General features: G+C 46.2%; 1 protein-coding gene across 1 annotated transcript in view; it reads right to left on the bottom strand.

Annotated features, from left to right (window-relative positions):
* Positions 1-22,113, bottom strand: part of LOC138488409 (serine racemase-like) — a 227,582-nt gene that overhangs the window by 103,701 nt on the left and 101,768 nt on the right. The window contains exon 3 of the mRNA XM_069615349.1: positions 14,997-15,120. Coding sequence (XP_069471450.1) covers positions 14,997-15,120 — 124 coding nt within the window. The remainder of the gene's footprint in view (positions 1-14,996; positions 15,121-22,113) is intronic.

The following is a 22,113-nucleotide window of genomic DNA, read 5'->3' as shown; positions in this document are numbered from 1 at the left end:
CTGATCTTTTGGTTGTAGCCCCGGATAGAATCTCAGGAGCTACAGCCAAAAGACTAGCTAGCCCCCAGTCCCAACAGTTCCGACATCAGCGTAGCCCCGGGTCTTTTCCAGACCTAGCAACTCCCCTGCCGCCTGCAGAACTCGGAATCAGCCGGTCTGGAAACAACGGTGGTGGCGGATTTACCGCCACCGTTGTTTCCGGACTGGCAGGGTCAAAATGAGGCCCATTGTGTCAGTGCATTAGCCACCTCCCCGTGGAAAACCCTACCGATCGAAATACATCAATACGAGAGCTGTGTAAAATCCAGGAAAAAAACAACTAAACACATGTTTAAATAAGGGTACTCACCTTAATGACTCTCCTTCTTAGAGTAATTACTGCTGTTGAGTACTGAACGGCCGCAAAACTTTTTTCTTCTGGGTTTCATTTTTGCACTCAGCCACACGTCTCTCCAAATTTGACCACATCTCAGAAGCCAGGAGAGACGCACACTGGCTATCTATCCGCAAGAGGATTAAATTCAAAACTCTATCCATAGTCCACAGATGCCTTTCCAAAACAGCCCCGACCTACCTCTCGCGCTACATGGAGAAATACTTCCCCGCCCAACCACTCAGATCCACACACTGTCACCTCCTCAAGATCCCCAACTTCAGTCGCCTCTCGGTGGGGGGCAAGAGCTTCCCGGTCATGGCTGCCAAACTATGGAACAATCTCCCACTGGTCCTCAGAAAGGAACCTGCCTACTGGTCCTTTTCGCTGAGATCTAAAGACTTGGCTGTATTTTTGTTGGGGTATAACTTAAACATGCATAAAAGCCTTGCGGAAGACTTTTACACATGTTTTTTATGTCATGTGCCATTTTCATTCAGTCATATGGCAGAGAGGAGGGGCTTTTCCACCACCTCCCTTCCTCTCCACCATACATATGCCTCAGCATTTACGCTGGCATGCATTCTCATGCCTATGCAAATTCAGGGGATCCCTATGGAACCCACCGACTTTATCCACCAGCATAAATCAGGCGGACTCCACAGGGATTCATTGTAAACGCCGCCTACCAAGCATGCATGGCAGGCAGCGTTTACAATTACAGTGAAGCGCTGCCTGCCATGCAAGCAGGGTAGACAGTGTTTTTTTTATTATTTATTGTGCTGTAGCCAACACACAGCTTTTCACATTACAAAACATAAAGAACTTACAATTCTTCAAAATACATTTCTGCGATTAATATAGAATAAACTTTATTTCTTTAGAATTAAAAGAGAAAGGTCAGGTTTGAGAAAACTGCTTTTCAGACAAAAAAAACAAACTCTTAGCACCTCCAATACCTGAATGGTTAACCCCGATTCATCACCCGCAATTAACCTATTCCAAAAGGAGTCTGTGCTCAGCAAAGATGGACAGTGCACAAATCTACTCCAAGAGATGACATCTCAGCTCGAAGGTTCTGTTACAATTTATCAGTATGTGCCTTAAGGATTGAACAACAGGTTCCTTACAAATACCACAGTGGTCATCTTTGGATATAGGCTTATCCCTAATGGATTGGATTTCTCCTGTTTTTATCAGGTTCAAACAAAACTTTAGAAAATCCCCCCTTCTTTTTTTGTCAGGAAATGGAGACAGGTATCTTAGTAGGTAACCGCAGGGTTTGTCATAATGTTATAGAGATCTGGCTATGACTAGACCCTGCATTTGATCAATGGTTTCTATCCAGTCCATGTGCATCAATACGGCTTTGACACCCATTAGGTTCAACACCAGGTCATCGCAAGTATTGTTACAGTGCTGCAATCTTTTGCATACATATTGTTTTATCTGTGCCAGCACAGAGCATACACCTTATTTCAATGCTCTATTGAATTCCTCGTACAGAGAGTTGGGCCTCGGGCTTATAATTAACCTTAACAAGGACATTATTTTCCAGTCCATATATGCTTTCAGGGATATGAGGCTCAATTTGTATCTTACACTAACTATCACTAGACTTCTAGGGAGGTTTAGGGTCTTTTTCCAAATCTTGACCTCTATCTTTAGCCAATTGAATACCTGCAAGTGCATACATGTTTCCAGGCCATATAATAATGAAGGGGTTATTTTCATTTTATAGAATCGTATTAATGGTACAAACGAAAGCTGGCAGTATACACCAAGTAGTTTTTTCATTTGCGCTAGCAACGGAACCAGCTTATTTTCCAAGTCTAATTCTAGTTGGGATAATCTCTGAACAGAGTGAACTTTCAGGCCCAGGTAGGTTACTTCCTTAACACGTGGAACCATTTTTAACAAAGACCATTCATGTTTTGGGGCTATCCTCTGTCGCCTTTTAAAGACGACTATTTTTGATTTTTGGGGTTTTACTAGCAGGTCGTTTTCTTGAGCGTAGGTACCAAATGCATTCAGAATGGATTGGAGGCCCGCTGGCGAGTGGTCCAACAATACAATGTCGTCGACGTACGCAATCCAATTTATGGACTGCCTGCCGATCTTGGGGCTTGCCAGCGAGTGATTAGTTGATGAGTTTGCCAGGTCGGCCAAGTATAGATTAAACAATATGGGCACGACAATACAAACCTGTCGAACGCCCCTTCGGATTGGAACCACCCTCGACAAATCTTTTTTACTGTTCAACCTCACTCTTAGGCTTGTGCATTCATGCATGCTTATTAGAATGGCCAATAGTGATTTTGGCAGGCCCCAAGAGTCCAACTTCCCCCACAAGCGTTCTCTGTTCACCAAATCAAAAGCTTTTGATAAATCCAGCCACGCGCTGTACAATATTCAGCCATTCTTCTTCCATGATTTCTTTGCGACAATGGTGATTGCCAAACCATTATGCAAGGTCGACAAGCCTTTCCCTAAAGCCTATCTGAAGTTTAGAAATAATCTGGCTCTTGTTCACCCATTTCTCCAACTCACGCAACACCAGAACTGTAAAGATCTTTTCGTCTACAGCCAGGAGGACAATAGGGCGGTAGCTCGCCGGGTCCGCCCTATCACCCTTCTTGTAGATCAGGATGATCAAAGACGCCTTCCAAGAAGGTGGCAACAACCTCGTATTCAAGATTTCTTTGAATTATCACAATAGTATTTTTGACCAGAGCGCCACATTAGTTTTAAGTATTGTATTCGTTAGGCAATTAGGCCCTGAAACTCGGGAACTAGATCGATTTTCAATAGGATCCCTAATTAGGTCTTTGTCTAAGGTTAGTTTCCACAACAGGGCTCAGCCTGGACTGCGAATTACGTTTGTCATTGTTTTATACAATTTGCTGAAAAATGTGCACCAAACTGAGTCTGAAATGACATTGTTTTGTGTGTAGTTTTGCAGCCTGCCTGACTGATTAACTAAAGCCCAGAAACTTCTAGAGTTGTTATCAGTCAAGACCTTTAGCATTGTCTCAGCAACATGCTGTTCATGTAGATATTGTTGAGATCAGGGCCAGCATCTATAATCCGACCTTTGTCTTTTTAACTCCCCATTATACTCTATTGCTGGTAAATTGGTATTAACCAGATTTCTTATGGCCCCCCCTTCATATCTCTATTCTTTTGCCAGATTTCCTAATTAAAAACATGTTGATGTTTAATGAATTTCGAACTTGGTCGACACCCCAGGGGATCCAGCTCCCAGAGAAAGTCAAAGAAATTTGAAGGTGTACACAATCGAAGTAGTTCCTCTCTAGACGATTGCCCCACAACATTCATTAGTTTCCTACCCAGGTTTTCCCCATTCTGCTTGAATTTCAAACTCTGTTTCTTGCACTATTCACTTCCAATGCCATGTCATACACTCCCTCTTTCCCACCTTGAATGAAGTCAATGGAACGGACCAAAATTCTATGATCTCTGGAGCCCTTATTTAACACCTGGAAATCAATGCGTCTTTCAAACAACAACTTAGAGAGGAAAAGGTAGTATATTGTGGATCCTGAATCCCCTCTTTCTTGACCACGTAATAGCCGGGGGAGTGTCTCATTGTGTGTGTTAATTTGCCATTTCCAAGTCCCAGCTTGTGAGAAATGTCAACCATCTCTCTCCATTGGCATTTGGGTCTTTATTTGTAAGGAAACATCAGACTTGGAAGTCCTGATACAGTGGGAATTCAAATTACCCGAAAGTATGGTCTGTGCTGGTCCATAATGTGTTTTGATTCCTGTCAAGAGATCCGACAAGGTTGAAGAGGCAGAGTTGCAGTGCACAATTATAACTGCAATCATCTTAAGTAAATTCAGGCCTCTTAATGTTACCAGGACAGCCAAAAGGCCATCTTTGCATGTTGGCATTTGTTCTACATTTAGACTCAAAGCCGAGCGAACAGCTATCAGTAGACCACCAACAGGGGAGACGCTTGTGTCTTTAACGGACATTTGCAGTTACCAAAAACTCATCTGGGTTTAATTGTTGAGTCAACCATGTTTCCTGAAGGAGTATATTGTACTTACTAAATATGTATTTTCTCATTTCTTTCATGACAAATGAGGTGGAACCCCACATATTCCAAGCCAACACTACTAGAGAGCATTCTCTGACGCCTTTAATCTCTCAACAACTTGACCAATTATTTCAGCTACCAATGAAAACACTTTGTTCTGAATTACTGTCGAGACCTGAGCTTCTCCGTCTGCAGAAAGTACTGTTGGAATAACTACAGTTTGAGGAGTATCTGGGTGTTTGCCCAAGTGTCTTCGGTCAACCCCCTCTCCTGTTATACACATTCTTGAGTTCCAGTCATGGAAATTTCAAGGCCATGTATTTTAAATCGTCTTGGGCCACCAACAGGGTATCTGCGCCTTGACGCAATTTCAGGCCCAGTTCCGAAGTATGGATTTGATCCTTGTGTGGGAAGCGGAAATAATCAATATATAAATCGGAAAATAAAAACATCGGAATTCTTTTCAATACTGCTAAAATTCTGGTACGATTGAGTGCCCTTTTATCCCCACCTTTCTGCACTGACTTAATCAATACCCTTGGAATGGCAAAAGGTTGACATGATAATGATGTATTAGTTTTAGCAGTTAACCAATGGGAGGACTGCATATTATCTGTGGCACCGTCAATCCCACATGTGGTCTGAGGGCCTACCAGAGCCAACGGGCACAAGTATACTACATTTCCAATTGAGGATGGTTTGGATATTCTGGGCTTCTCTGTTGTTGTGCTTTTTGTTTCCGTGTTTCTACTTTCAGTTTCTTTCGTTGTTTTTCCTTTTACGGACAGGTTCCAGCATCTTATATTTTTACCAATTTCTTTGAGGCTACTTCACCTTCAGTCTGAGTTGCCAGAGTTGATGTAGTGATTTCCAGGGGGACTGTTCTTTAACTCCTGTTTTTTTTCCTCTATAAAAAATGGGTTACAATTTAGTTGGAATTGTTCCCATCTCGAAAGATATTTGGCAACTAACATGAGCCTTATCCTTCACTCCACCAGTAAGTGCACTGCAAACTTTCCCAGTGGGCTTTGGATTCCGAGCCATACATTCCTATTGCTTTGATGTTTGTGGCTTTCCATGCTCGAAGCAGGGCTCATTTTGTTTGCGAATTGCCTTTATGATTCACCCTGGGAGTTGACATTGCTTGGACAAATTTGGCCCTTACTGAGTTTTTTATTTTGTGGGCCTTGCAATTTTTGGGCTTGGGTGCTTGTTTGCTTGCTGGCTGCGAGTGAGAGCATTAATCCACTTCCTCTATGTTTTTTTTCCTGTTTCTTTTCTGAGACCTCCGACCTCTGCGCCTGCCTTCTTGCAGATCTGCTGACTTCGGGTAGGAGTCCTCAGCCACCTCCAAGGGCCCCACAGTAGATCCTTCACATATCAGAGTCTTGTGTGAGCCTTCTAAACTCCTCTAGGACCAATTCCGACAGAAGGGTATCGTCCATATTTGAGGGGTTATATCATTTGCGCTCTTCTGATGTTAGCTCTGTTCCTTGGGCCACCTCAGTCACGGGTGTATTGCAATCAGAGGGTGTTATAGCCCCATCATCTTTTCTGCCTCTTTCCTTTCCCACGCTGAATTCGTCTTCTGGGCTCCTGCACCCATGTTCAGGCTTCATAAGTTTCATGATCTTATCATCTTGCTTCTCCAGGTCCTTCTTTAGATCTTTAATAGCATTTATTAATGTTGGGTTTATTACTGACTTTAGACCCACTAATGACGATTCTGTGTTACTTGCCTCCTTTGATAATTCTAGCAGAATGCCCGTATGGACCTGCACTTAGCTCTTTAAAAGTTAAAATACGTTCAATAATGATGTTAACAAAAATGTAAGGTAACGTTTCAGTAGATTTGTTCTTACTATCAGCACGGTGGTCCTTGTGTGGATCTATTTCCTTCTGTGAACATACCTCATGCAGGGACATCTTGACATGTGCCACGGGAACTTTGGAATACGGGTCATTTCTTAGGTTGGCCCCCGATGTGTGAGTAGGGCTATTTTGCGTACACATGGTGTGACCATGAGACGAATTATTAACTGGGCCCCCTTACCTTGATACAACCGAGATGTCATCCATCGTTGTTAATGTATATTCAAGACCACTCGGTAATGCCGCTTTCAATCCAATTGCGTTGCTGAGTGGCATAGGAGGGGGAAACTGAGAAAGACTCTCCCAGTTGGGTGTATCCATGATGTTGTGCAGCTCCGCTGTTTTACGTCAGTCAAATGTACCTCGCCTACCTTTCCATCCGGGTCGGTAAGTCCCTCCCCCTGCTTAAACACAAAATCCAGCTGTAGGGCATTTAGATGGTCCGTTAATGCACCACTCAGAAAGTAATACATTTTAGGCATTTCCGCTCCTAACCGATTCTATACTATTTCCGGGGCAGAGCAGGAGCATGTCTCACGGGAGAGAAGGCCATTTAGAGAATAACCGCTGACGGATAAAAATCTAATCAGTAAGAATAAGAAGCAGCTCAGGGCCACTTAGATGATGTTGCGTTCCAACCCTGTCTCAGCAACACTCAGTTCGTTACTGCACACCTAGTGTTGCCGCCTGCGAGCCCTGCACTGCAGACCACACTTGGCTCCCACACCCCACAGTGTTTATGAAGGTGACGACGGAAGGATAGCCAAAAAATGGAGGAGGCACCCCCATAACCGGGGCCTCTCTCCTCTGCTCTCTCCCCTCCCCCCCATTGGGGGGAGGGCAGAGGGCAGGAAGCCCCAAAAGGGCGCCAAGCACACAAGAAGCCTGCGAAGGGCTAACAAAAGGAATGGGCGAAGCAAGCCCATAAGCCGAATTGGGCGGGAACAGCAGTGCAGCACCGTTGGAGCTGCACTTTGACTGGCTTACTGGCAGGGGCACTTTTAGTACTGCCAGAACACAGAGGACAACAAGTAGCAGGGACAAATTTCAGTCCTGCTAAGGCCAGAGGCAGACACAGCACAACATAGGAAAAGAGCACTGTGTCCACAAACTAGTACGCTAAGCAGGTGGAAAAAGGAAGGATGGAGCTGCAAGGCTACAGTAAGGGGACTGGAAGGGCAACAGAAGATCTGTAGGCCTTCCTCGCCATGGCACGGATGGCGGCGGACAAATATGGCACAAGTTGGATAGAGCAGATGGCAACTCAGATGGGGGCTGAGGTTGCTGGGCGCAGCCAAAGGTCGGAATCTCTGCTTTTGTTCCCATCCACGACACTGGAGGAGGCTTGGGTTGAGGTACATTCCCAGGAAGAAAGGGATGAGGACAGAGAGGAGCTCATTGAGGAAGAAGAACCAGTCAACAAGAGGAAGAGGGTCATTTCTGCAAAAGCTAAAGACAGCCAACAACAGGCGGAAGTGGCTCGGAGACGGAAGGCAGTCACTCCCAAGGGGAAAGGGAGGGCGCAGGAGGTTGTAGCCGCACCGGCGCCTGTACCTGCTGTGGTTCCAAGGAACTGGGGAGGCCCCCTCAACGCACCTGTAGCCACATCGGCGGTAGCAGCAGAGGGTCCTACCACCTTGGAGATGTTTAGAGGTATGTTCATGCAATGTATGCAAGCATAGGGAAATCGGGCGAGTAAACAGATGCTATGTAATAATATCAATGCGTTCAACCAGCTGGGTAGGGACGCTGAGGCGGTCCATCAACATGGGGGTACCATGGCCACAAGTCAGGGAGTGGTAGCCGAGGGCCGAGCAGTCCCGACACCTAGGGCAGGCCAGGTGGCTGGAGCAGGGCAGTTGCCACAGGGGATGCCAGCTACAGCTGGCGTGCAGCCCTTAGGAGCACCTTGGTGGGGGCAAGGGTCCACAATAGAAGGGGGTAAGCCTGGCAATCTTCCAACGGGGATGGAGGGCCAGGGAAGATTGGCAATGGTGACACCAGCTACAGGGCAGGCGCAAGAGCAAGGGTCAAACAATGTCAGGGCATAAGGGAGGCCTATGCCAGGATTTGCACCAGCTAGGGTGGCAGTAAATGCATTAGTGTGGCACATCCCCTTAGCATACAAGGAGAGGGTATGGCATAAAGAGTTGCTGGAAATCCTGGATCTAGTGGGGATGGATCCGCTGGGTGAAGGTCTAAGGGAGTTAACCGAGAGGGAAAGGGAAAAGTAGGAGAGAGAGAGAGACCTAGGGTGTAGGCCACGATTCATAACTGGTTGAGGGCCTTTCGAATGTATGCTACCATCATGTTAGAGAAGTTCCCACATGATGGGGTGGCAATGATCGCGTACGAGCAGTACATTCATGAGCAGTACCTAAAACATGGTGGTGATGCCTGGATTAACTATGACAGGGGTTTTAGACTCAAGATGCAAGTGTGGCCGGCAATGACCTGGGATGAATTGGATGTGGGCGGGTACACAGATAAAATGGTACCGCCTAGGCCACTGGGGGAGAAGGTCCAGGGAGAAAGGCCACAGTACGGGAAAAGCAGAGGGTCCTACTCTCACAGAGGCAGGGGGTCTTTTCGAGGGAACTCCTCCTGGAACAACCGTTCCAGCTTCCAGGGGGAGCAAGTTGAATGCTGGTTCTTTGCCGAGGGTAAATGCACCTAGGGAATGCGTGTAGGTTCAAGCACGCAAAGGGCAAAAGTTCAGGGGGGCGCAGCTCCCCAGCCGGAGAGGGGAAGCAGAGGAGCAGTATCAAACACAAAGAAAAAGCCAAGCATGATTAAAAATCAAAATTAGATATTCCATATATTCATATGCACCACAAAAGGTAAGTTTGACTCAACAAGGTTTTTTATTGGTCAATTATCAAAACATTGCCCTTTAAGATGACACGTGTTTCAGAGTCTTTTTCAAATCAGGGCTGTTATTTCGAGCTTCAAATCATAATCAAATGTCCAAATCCATACGGGGTTTCATTTCATGGGTCAAATCCCTCCTTAGATATGTTCATTGTGATCCCACTCGTCTCCGTGTGTAGACCGCGTCTGGATTTGGACATTTGATTATGATTTGAAGCTCGAAATAACAGCCCTGATGGCCTGATGGCGCATGTGAATATATGGAATGTCTAATTTTGACTATTGCCTAACGGCGTAGAGGAATTCAATTCTCCGTATAACTTCCATATCCATGCAACACCTCTTGTAGAACTACAAATTAATATAAGGCGCAGAGGCTCACTTGTTGGTCTCCCACAAAAATTCCTCCTACCCTTACAAATGATTAAAAATCACTTACCCACACCGATACGACTGCAGGCCATGATTCCTTTTTTAAATGCATATCATTACAGGGGTGATGCTAAAATTCTTTGGGAAGGTTTTAGGTGGGGGTTTAAGATCCCTTTCACTGGGAACATGGGACCAAGAGAGGCATGCAATTTAAAGTCGGCATTGGCAATGCCTGGAGGTACTGGTGCGGAAAGTGGGTAAGGAATTGCAGTTGGGGGGGGGGTGGTGGGCCCTTTCTCCTCTCCTCCCCTGGAGAACGTTGTGGTATCACCTCTGGGTTTGGTGCCCAAGAAGGAAGTGGGCCAGTACAGATTGATTCAACATCTTTCCTTCCCCAAGGGTGAGTCAGTGAATGATGGCATTTCTGATGAGCAATGCAGGGTGCATTATGCATCATTTGATGAGGCAGTGGAAATGGTGAAAGCAACAGAGGGGGGGGAGGCCCTCATGGGAAGGCGGACATAGAGTCTGCATTCCGGCTGTTGCCGATACATAAGGATAGCTAACACCTGCTAGGTTTCAAGGTACTCCAAGAATACTTTTATGACAAGTGTCTACCTATGGGTGGTGCGATTTCATGCTCTTATTTTGAAAAATTCATCCGCTTTTTGGAATTCACAATACGGCAAAGGTCCAAGGCCAGGGGGGTGCTACGCTACCTAGACGACTTCTTGTTTATCTGAAAAAAGGGACAAATGATTGTGAGGTACTCATGGGGATATTTCAAGAGTTGATGGCAGAGTTGGGGGTACCTGTGGCCAGAGGGAAGACGGTCGGTCCGGTCACAACATTGACCTTTTTGGGGAATGCAGACTGCCGAAGGACAAAGTATTGCAACTGAAACAGGTGATTACGGGAATGTTGGGCAAAGAGAAAGCCATGCTGAGGGAGCTTCAGTCAATGGCTGGCAATTTGAATTTTGCAGGGAAGGTCGTTCCGGCGGGGAAGGTGTTTGCAAGAAGTGTTGAACTGAAAACTGTGGGGTTACAGCATGCACGGCAACATGTACGATTGGGGGCAGAGGTCAAGGAGGACCTCAGGATGTGGGATGCTTTTTTGGAGAACTTTAATGGTGTATTGCTCTGGAGAGACGAGTTGGGGGCGGCAAGGGCCTCAAACTATTCACTGACTCATCTGGTGCATTAGGTTTTGGAGCAATTCTGGGGAGTAGATGGTGCGGGCAACCAGGGCATACAAAGTGGCAGGAGGATGGGATCACCAGGGATATTACATTGTTAGAACTGTTTCCAATTATAGTGGCATTTAAATTGTGGCCCAGGCAGCTGCAGGACAAGAAGGTGATGATCTGGTCAGACAACTTGGCGGTGGTGCAGATCATGAATCAAGGCACGTGCAAGAAGGGCAGAGTGCTTAAACTGCTTAGGGAGCTCACAAGGAGCATGCTACAACCGAATACAGAGGTGAGGGCACGACATATCCCTGGGGTTAAAAATGTGGCGGCTGATTCTCTTTCTCGTTTGCAGTGGGCAAGGTTTCGGGAAAGTCCTTCGGAGGCAAGCGCGACAATGACACCTTTCCAAACACAATGGTGGGGCATGATTGGGGAGATCTGAGTTCATTAATCAACACCGCACTGGCACCAGACACTGAAAGAAGATACAAAGGGTGCTGGGAGCGTTTCTTAGCCTTTCAGAGCAACACCTTGCCAGAAACTCAAAAGGAATTGCCAGTCCAGGCCTTTGTGGGGTGGTGTTGGCAGCAAGGGAGGTCCAGATCTTGGGTGGTGTACCACCTGGCTGCAATTGCACACTTTTACAAGTTGGGAGGCAAGGCCGATCCCACTAAGGAACATTACATTGTTATGGCTATGAGGGGTTGGGCTAAGCAGGTTAAGACCAAACCCGATGAACGGCGGCCTATCGATGTAGGAAAGTTGCACAAGATGATCAGATGCCTGAGTATGAGAGGGTCTTGTTCTCGGCGGCCTGCTCGTTGGCGTTCTTTGGGGCACTAAGGGTAAGCGTGTTGGTGCCCAAAAATAAAGAGGGCAAGGGCTCTGGTTTTCTTAGGATGAGCGATGAACGCATGGAGGGAGAACAGGTGAGCATCTTAATTAGAAAATCCAAAACTGATCAGAAAGGCAAGGGCAGAATGATCACGCTGGGGGGCACTCGGGGCAGCGCAGTTTGTCCGGTGGGGTGCGTGGCAGCTTACCTGCAAATAAGGCTTCTCAAAGGAATTGGGGCGCCATTTCGAGTGCATGGCAATGGAGCAGCTTTGAGCTGCTTCCAGTTCAGGAGGCTCATGGACATGGCATTGGGGAAAGCCGTGTTTTCAATCGGGGTGTTTGGGACCCATTCCTTCAGGATAGGGGCGGCCACTTCAGCAGCAGGGATGGGTTTAGGAGCCGATGCAATCAAGCAGATAGGAGGATGGAAATCAGGATGTTTTAAAAGGTACATCAGGCCTGAAAAGATATAGTACTAACAGCTTCCCTCTCATCTCCTCCTTGGTAGCGGCGACAAAAAGAAGGCGGCGGTCCGTTTGGGTGGTGGGCCATTCATTTGTGTCCAAAGGGCCGGGACAAGCTGGACGGCCAAACAGGAGGAGTTGACCGCCGGTGAATACCGGCTACGGTGCCACGGGGTGCCAGGTATGAAATGGGCACAATTGCAGGGGCATGTGCACAAACTGCTGGGTAAGCAGCAAAAGCCAGAGGTTCTGGTGGGAGTTTGGGGGGAGAGGGAGCCTGTTGAGGGAAATGATGTCTTCTTTGCAGGAATTGTCAGCAAAGTTGGGGGAGACGGAGATCGTACGGTCGGAAATCATTCCAAGGCAGGAATGGAGGGGTGCTGAAAGTCACGCAGCGGTGGAAAATTCAAGGAGGAAGTTGAATTGTGCTATGGCTAAATTTTGCAAGGGCAGAGGTTTCCCTCACATCAGACATGGATTGATCAACCTAAAGTCCCCGGAGTACTACTTAAAAGACGGAGTGCATTTATCAACGCTGGGAATGTAATTATTTTTATGGAATGTGTGCACTAAACTAACGGAGCTGTGAAAGAGGAAAAGGGGGAGCCAGGGGGAGGGAGGGGATGGTGGAGCGGCGGTGGGCGGTAACTCACCTTTGGCGTGGCAGTGTTTTGGCGACCAATGATAAGAGATAGACTCAGAATTAGCCATTGCTAAACCGGAAGGGGCTTTGCTAGTTCGGACCAGCGCCTCCTGGGAGCCTAAAACGGCGGGCACGTCTACTGGTAGCAATGAGGGCTCACCTTCCCCCCAACAAACTGCGCTCCCCCAGTCCAGAAATACCTGCACGGGCAGGCGGTTCTCAGACTCGAAGGTCTTGGGGGAGTTGGGCCTATTATGGACATGGAGAAAATGGGGAAGCAGGATATGGAGCAGCCGCTGCACCTTTGGAGCTATTTTCAATATCTGTTTGCTGTGGTTATTAAATATGTGAAAATAAATCTGCTGCCTTTTTATGCCAAAAAAAAGGAAACATGTCTCATTCTGCACCTTACTGGAAGGGAAGGAAAGGGGCATATGCGAATGAGTAATTGGTGATGTATATGGCATAACGAATGGAAAAATGCCCAGGTTATTCATTTACACAGCGGAATGCAAATGTGCAGGTCAGAAGGTCCTGCACATTTGCATTCCGCCGTAAAAAAGACCAAAGTTTGGTGGCAGGCAGCCATCACTACGCGTATGTCTAGTAGTACAAGTGTAGCGCCACTTTTAACGATCTGCGTGACCGCAACATGGCCCCCAGTAAATGGTTCAACTATTTTAGCTGTCCGTTGTTTTTGATATGCATCATTAACTTTTTAGTAGAAAATATTTTAACAATGCTCTCAGGTTGTACTGTGCAGATTTAAGATGTTCTGCAAGGCCTGCCTTCTAAGCTCATGTCAGCCTTTACATTTTGATAGTGCTTTCAGTCCTGCATGCGTAGTGGGAAATGAATACCACAAGTACCAGCATGCAAAGTGATGGAGGCAGAAAAGCCAGAAATGGCCGAGACTCTCACTCTCACACCTGACTTGGGAAAACTGCAGGTAACATTAAACTCTCCTCTGGATATACCCTTTCGATAATGTGAAATGTTCTCTTTGTGAACTACATCTGACTAACCAACTGCCAATGTACCAATACTGTGTCTGCCACAGTTTCACGATAATAAATGACTGCTCAAAACCAATGAAGACGCCATGCCATAAAGGTTATTGCCTCTTTTGCCAGTCCAGTTTAAGGCCTGCTGGGAGTGGGATGGCAAAAACTCCCAGCTACCACCAAGCTTGGGCCTACTCATAGTGCTATTCTAGAGAGCATGAAATTGCAATTTTCGTTATTTGCACAACAAAATGTGAAAAGAAGGACTGACAGCAGCCAAAACCTTCTGTAGTCCTTTTTTTGCACTTCATAGTGCAAATAGTGTAAATGCTGCCCACCATTTACGCACCGCACATTGCATTCACAATGGATTCCTATGGAATCCTCTACTCTTTTTAGCATGTGTTTAAAGCGTTGGATGCCTTAGGAATCAATTGGTCTCACACCAGTATTAAAACACCACGTTGGCATAAATCCAAATGGGTTTTGGAGCCGGAGTGGAAAGAAGAGATGGAAACGTACTCCACTTCCATGCCCCCTCCACTTCACCGCCTCAAAAGACCTTGAAAATACCCCAGAGCATAAAAACAGATGTTAAGACAGGTTGAAAGGCACCACTCCTATTTTTAGCATCCTTTTCTATGCTACGCAGACTTAGAAAATGGCTCCCAATGTGGCTGGGAAATGAGCCGGGGAGGTTGGTGGAACATTAAGCAGGTGAAACTACTCTGACTATTTCACTGTATAGAATTGTGTAGATTAGCCACATAGAAGAACTTAAGAGTAGACAATTTACTAACCAATCCACTCCTGCCTCCTCCAACAAACACAACACCAAACACTATACACGCCCAATGGGCTAACTAACCTATACACTAACACACACCCAACACAACTAACACAAGCTTACAACGACAAACCTGGACACTGCAGTTTAACCATACAGATGCAACAAGCCAGTGCTCACCACCTAAAATACCATCCAACCACATAAAACACACGGACACGCTCCTACATAACAAACAGTTACATAGAAACAACCCAGGCATTGGATCTTACCCGTACGTATACCATAAATCAGTGCACGCAACCAACCATCTGCAAGCCAACACACACAGACGTAAGTTTCTCTTGGTTCTGGACCTATCCCACCACTCTTCCCTCACTAACCAACCCTGTCCTCTTTCTTGCAGAGCCACGTGAGCGCCTCGAGACTGCCCTTGGGTGGTAGCGGTGCTCGGTTTAAATCAACATAACATAACATTTTCATAGGGATGCTCTAGAATAAATTCATGATTGTACCTTTCATGCGGGCTGCCAGAGAGAGCGCCTGTCCATGGTTCCCACAGCTGTGAGTCACGACGGGCTGCGGTTTACCCCCAGGTCCGGCAGACAGGAATCTCACTGCATTTAAAGCCCCTCGGACCTGGAAAGATAAAGAACATCAGAATATCAGAGAGGACTTAGAATCATGCATTTGAGTAATCGAGGAAGTGGAAATATTATGACACAGAAAGAAAATACATGTGATATCAATTTGCGCAAGCAAACCCTAGCTCTCTTATTCCGGCGCTCATTGCAAAGGGGCTGGAATGGCAGCAGATAAACCAAGGCCAGCAGTTGGGCTATTCCTAGGCCAATTAGGATCACTCTCTTCATGTCATGGAGTTGAATTGATGGCTTCCTGAATACATGACAGACATCCCCTTTTTCGGGTACATGACTGCACTTAAGCATAGGCTACCACACGCACCTACACTTTTTCCATTGAACAACCACTGACTGCCAACCCTCCCAGATGCAAGATGCAATTTCACAGATTGCGCTTGGCTGTGTGTGGAGAGTGGGTCTTGCGAGAGCTTCTGGATCAAGGGACGTCATTTGGGGGTAGCCAGCGGTAGCAAATGCCACCCCTGGCTCCCCCTCTACTACCCCTAGACCTTCCCAATTGACCCCTGGGCCACTGGACAAAAAGGCAGTGCCAAGATCAGATATGTGTGTCGCACCTGAAAAAAGGGCCGAGAAAAGCGTGAGAGTTGGAATAAGGAAGCTCTAATCACCCTGGTTCAGGCACAGAATGAGCTATGAATAATCAGGTGCTACTCCAATTTGCAATCTATAGTGATAGTACTTCTTGTGTCCAGTATGAAGCCGGGTTCCAAGATATTTGTGCTGAACATTTATTCACCACCAAAACAGGATGCTATCATGCTGAGGGAATTGAGAGACGTTTTAACCGGGGTCTCGACTGAGGGGGAGACTTGTAGTTTACTCATTATGGGGGGGATTTGAACATGAAACTTGGTCCCATGCATATGAGACATAAGGAAGCACGTTTTGTGGAAGACTCATGTGGGATTCTGGTGAGAAGTGCTATTTTTGACACTCCGGAAAGGGGGCTCTGGAGAGGAAGGCTCCTGGTCGATTTCATGGCCTGGTTTTTTTCTGGTGGAACTGAACGTGCGAGTAATGGGCGATACACTGCCCAAGTCCACGTTTAGAAGAGGGATCTACTCATTAATTTTGGTTTCCTTTTTAATCAGGTTAGAGATTTTAGGGTGGAAGATAGGTCGGAGAGTGACCATTGCCCACTGACCCCATCTGTTGATCTATTTAAAGCCCAGCTTCTGATCATTGGAACAGGGGATAGAGAGAGTAGTAGAGTAATCAATCTTTTGGTCACCCGAGTAGAATACAAGTGGGAAAGTGTCTGGCCACAGACAACATCACAGCTATTCGAGATTCAACACTCTCTAACAATGTTAAGGGAGAGGAGTTGGTTGTAAAATGTACCTGCTTGGCTGAGAGGATCCATGGTAAACTAAGAGGAGGAGACACAGGGAATTTAACAGTTATCCCCTTTCTCATGCACATGCTACCTGGTTTGATGCTGATTGTAGAAAACCCAAGGGCATCCTAAACAATGCAATCAGGAGTGGGAATCATTTGGCAGGCCAAATCCACCTGTTGAAAGGTGTATATAAAAATGTATCAAAAACAAAAGGCAAGATTAAATAGAGACTCAGTGGCATCTCCTGGTAACAGCAGTCTCTATTAGTGATCTTAAACGTTTTGGGAAACTGGTGGCAAAAGGTAGCCACATGGGTCAGAGAGCCGCCGAAGGGGCAATCTCCAGAGATACTTGGATATTGCATTTTCAACTGATTTTCTTTGACAAGTCTCGAAGCGACCCCAGGGGCACTGTGGAAGATATTGACTGAGAAACAAAGTTCTCGAATGCAGAAATCTCAGGGGTAACTGGTCAAATGAAACGTGGCAAAGTCGGAGGCCAGATGGGGTGAGCTCAGAAGTTTTCTGGGGTGTCCCAGAATGGTGGGTGCCGGATTCAATCAGTTTATTTGACATGGTGTCAGAGGGTGCTGAGGCGCCTGCCCTCTGGAGGTGCGCGATAATGGTCCCAATTGTCAAAAAGGGTGTGGTCGACGACCTGAACCATTATAGAGCCATTTCCCTACTAGACATTTTCCTGAAAATCTTCTTGAAATGTATTCTTTCCCAGCTGGAGGATTCGGTTGCAGAGAACAATGTTTTGCAATATTTCCAAGCAGATTTCAGACAGGGTTTTTCAACCACTGATCAATGCTTTGTTCCGAGTTCATTTATTAGTAAATCTGCAAGATCAGGGGGGGGGGGACCTTGTATGCAGCCTTCCTGGACCTCGAGAAAGCTTTTGACTCAATCGACAGGGTGGCTGTCTGGTATAAGTTGGACAGAATGGAGGTCCGAGTAGGGTTGATGAAAATGATTTCTGGTCTATTACATGGATACCAAGGCGGCAGTCTGGTGCACAAGGCAAGGGGGGAGTATTTAACACCAATAAGGGGTTAAAACAAAGCTGCCCACTAGGCCCTCTGCTGTTCACTCTGTTTATGGCTGATTTTGATCCGGGCAAAGCAGATGGTGGAATCCTCTGTCCCAAACTGGGGAGGGTGGAAACTGGGGAGGGTGGAGTATATAGCACATTACTGTATGCCGATAACACTGTGCACCGCTCTTACCTCCGAGCACCCTCAAATTGGGTTTAGTATATGCTAATACATTTTTTGAGAATAACAGATTCAAATTAAATAAAAAGAAATCTAAAATCATGATATTTGGCAAGCGACCCAAATCTAGTAGTTGGAACATAAAGGGGGAGCAACTGGAAGAAATAGAAATGTATTTGTATTTAGGCCTATTGTTCTCCAGAACTGGTAGATGGGATAGCCACATAAAATATCAAGCAGAAAGAGCAGCCCTCAGGTTCAGGGCCCTATTGTGATTTTATCATCTGTATGGGCCCAGGAACTGGCTAAATGTTTGAAGGTTTATAGGCTGACGGTTGCATCCCTAATGTTGTATGAAAGCAAAGTCTGGGGCCACTAGGATTCTAAGTCCTTGGATGTTGTTTAGAACTGTTTTCTGAGACAGCTGCTTGGGCTGCCACCTGGTTATCCAAGTGGCGCTTTGAGGGTGGAGTTGGGAGTTTGGGGCGTTAACTTTTTAGTACAATCAAAACTCCTATCATACTGGGTAAGGCTCAAATTAGGCTTTGTTGCCAACGCTGGCGTGTCTGCTGGATTCCTAGAGTTGGAGGCCTCCGCGAGTGCACTGAAACATGAGTGGTTCAGAACCGGGCACAGCCTCTGGCAGGCGCCCCAGTCATGTTCAGAGAATCCTGTGAGCCAGGCGCACTGAAGCAAGCTAAGGCAAGTATTCTCTCCTGGCTAAAGGTAAAGGACCTCGACTCTGGTAAATTCTAAATCCTTACCATCGTTGGCGTAGTACTCGATCTGGAAATGGTTTAAGTTGGGACCAGCCCTGATTACTAAAATCAACTCAACAGCAGGCGGAAGGCTGCCAATTCTGGCACTTTTAAATCTACTGCCTCCAGAGTCGGACTGGCGCATACAATTGTCTCTGCACCAATGACAAAGTGGCCCACAGTTGCAAATGGCAAGACTGTTTGAATAGTACCCAAGGGGGAGGTTTTTGATAAAATGTGATGCAAATTGTGCATTTTAAAGAATATTTATTCAGTAACACTGATCAAAACTACTAGCTGCATGCTTAAGTAACTTATCAAACTGGCCCACACGGGACACAATAGTGGCCCACTGTGACCAAATAAAACTGGGCCACAATAGCATTTTGTGTTTTTGGTTCGGGCATTGCCCTATAGGCCAGTCCGAACCAGACTGTCTCTGTCTAAAAGGCTGAGTTGGATGAAGGGCTCTGGTAAATGTGACTGTAAGACAAGGACAGATGAGAATCTGCAGGGTTAGATGAGAATCTGGTTCATTTTCTTCTCATCTGTCCACACTATCATGACTGTTTCTGGAGATTCTGTATTGACTTCCCTCAAGTTAATACCATATAGGATATCGCTGCCTACCCCATGCAATGCATCGACAACCTCATTGATAAACTCGGAGCAGACTCCTTTCTATCTACCGTATATTTAACTAAGGGGTACTGGCAAGTTCCCGTATATGGACCAGATAAGGAAAAGACCACATTTTCAACACTGCTAGGATTATTCCAATTTAAAGTCCTACCTTTCAGTCTACATGGTGCGCCAGCCACTATCCAATGCCTGATGGATCAAATCCTACAATGCTATTCTTATTTCTGTGGGGCTTATTTTGCCGATATCGTAATTTATAGTAAGACTTAGGAGGATCATCTCTTCCATCTTTATACCATCATGAAAGTCCTCAGAAACTCTGGCCTAACTGCTAATCCAGCTAATTGCAGATTGGCCCAATCAGCCATAAAATATCTTGGCATCTTCATAGGGAACGGTAATGTACAACTACAACATGAAAAGGTAAAAGCCGTCTTAGATACACCAACTCCCAAGACCAAGAGAGATCTTAGAGCTTTTCTATGGTTAATAGGATACAACCAAAGGTTTATTCCCAACTTTTCGAACAAAACAGCCGGGCTGACAGATAAACCTAAGAATGCCGAACCCCAGAAACTTCATTGGAATGACGAGGATGATATCTGTTATAACACTTTGAAGCAGATGCTGTGTCAGGATCCAATCCTAAAGGTAGTCGACTTCTCTAAGGAGTTTGTCTTACAGATGCCTCCCTTACAGGGTCAGGAGCCATCCTGTCCGAGGTTTGCGATGGATTGGAACATCCCATATTAATCACCAGTCCCAATCTGCTCTCACAGGAAATCAATTATTACATATTGGAACTGGAGGCGCTAGCCATCTAATGGGCCATTATACGTCTTAAGTACTACCTATTGGGAAGAAAGTTCACACTCGTTACAGACCACTCACCACTAGTTTGGATTAGCCAATGCGAAGGCTCCAACCCTAGGGTCATGCAATGGTTTTTTAGACCTACAACCCTAATGTTTCACTGTGGAACACAGAAAAGGAAAAGACCAGGGAAATGTAGACTTTCTTTCCCAGTTCCCCTGTGAAACAAATGTGGCTACATAGCATGGAGGAAGGGTATGTGAGAAACCTGAAGGTGTCTCCCTAGCTAGTCACTGGGGATCTATCATCCAGGTGGCCAAGACATGCCATCGCTATTGGATCCAGTTCCTGGGGTGGACCAGTGAGAAAGGATCACCTGGATGGGGGGGAGGGGGTTCCTTGGAGACCTTTTCACCTTTTCCCCTTCCTACCACGTAGGATATTCCAAAACACTACCCTGCCCCTTTTCCGACACAAACACTTTTGCACAACACAGAAGACAACAGACTAACACCAGAGCCATTTACCTGACATGTCCCAATACAAAGGTCAGGCAAAGTCAGGCAATTGACCAGAATCACACACAACTGACGGCTAAATAGAACTTTGAAAAGCTAAAGAGGGGTAAAACCAGCAACAGAGGAGGCTGGCACCACGTGGGTGCTCAGGCAGGAAACTCTGGGCGATTACCCGATGGTAGAAAGATAACCGTAACCAGAAGCCCTTGGGAATGGGCGCGAAGAGGTCAAAGTGGTCATACAGTGGTCTTGTAAAATCCTCTGTACCGTTGAAAGTCTTTGACTGACAGATGATTGCAAAGCTAAGGGAAATGGGACCAGCTTGGTGAGATGAGCGCATGAGCAGTGTGTTGTAAAAGTTGCCGAGAGTGAACCCGGCAGAGAGAAGCTGACAAAAGGGGCCAAAGCCCAAAGAACTGTTTAAAAAGACATTGTGATTCGTGAAAGTAAGAAAAACCACAGTGAACCCGAAGGAGGGAGGCTAGCTTCTGGAAGGGGTCCGAGCCCGAAAGTGGGAGATCCGGGGTGGGAAGTTATCACCGAAAGATTCATTGGAAAAGGAACTGTTTCGTCAAATTGTTGAATACACTATTGTGAAGGGTCTACGCCCGGAAGAGGGGGACCCAGGGGTGAAGCCATCACCCAAGGTATACGTGACGCAGAACTTTTTTTATTGCAAAGAGACTTGGCCATCGAAGAACCTGATAGCTAACACGAAACTGTAGGCTTGTGTTGGGAAAGCTTGAGCGTGTGCTGGGCTGTGCTCCAGGGTCCCACCTTTTCCCGTGCTCAAAATGCCGGGAAGGGAGACCTCTGGCAATCACATCCTGACTTATTATTTGCAACACTTCTTTCTTTATTGAAACCCTATCCCACACTCTTTGTGTAATTAGTTGTAAAGAATTGGCAATATGTTTTTCATTAGTATAGGCCCTTTATTTTGACACAACGCCACAAGGACTGCCTTATTTTCATTTAATGGTCGACGCTTGCTCCCATCTTAGATTTAAGTTTAGCTTAGGCGATATTCCACCCTAAATTTATTGTTTAAACACCCTTGAATCGTGATCACTTGTGTCTGACTTTACTGTTGCCACCATGAGTTCCTTACAGTCCTTACCCCTTGCAGGTGTCTCAGGATACCCGCTGCTTCTGTAGCTGATGAACCTTCTGAGGAATTCCCAGACACAGGAGGAAATGGCATACAACAGGGCGCATGTGAGGACCACGGTGACAATCGAGCAAACCTTCAGGCTTTTGAAGGCACATTTCAGATGCCTACACCGGTCTGCGGGTGTGCTCATGTACAGGCCAGAGAAGGTGGGGCAGATAGTCCTGGTCTGTGCAATGATGCTGAATATCTGCATTAGACGCAACATACCCCTACAACGAAATCTGGACATTCCTCTTCCAGAGGATGATGCTGATGATGATGATGTCGCAGTGCCAGCCGGTCACATGCATGTGAGCATGGAAGCCAGGGGTGGGCGCATGTCCTGTCAAGAACTCAACTTTTTCTGAGTACCCCTTTCACTCTGCACTTCCCTTGCACCTTACTGCATATGATGCACACACACACAATAAATACTTGCACCAAAATAAGGAATGTCCACTCATTTCTTCAAGTGAAACCTATTATGTATTGAACAATACATTCAAAATACAACACTATGTGCTCTCC

Source organism: Ambystoma mexicanum, chromosome 9 (genome assembly GCF_040938575.1).
Source record: "Ambystoma mexicanum isolate Mex_15411 chromosome 9, UKY_AmexF1_1, whole genome shotgun sequence".
In the NCBI taxonomy this organism is placed as follows: Eukaryota; Metazoa; Chordata; class Amphibia; order Caudata; family Ambystomatidae; genus Ambystoma; species Ambystoma mexicanum.
The sequence above is the reverse complement of the archived record's forward strand: the minus strand, read 5'-3'. Positions and strand labels throughout refer to the sequence as shown.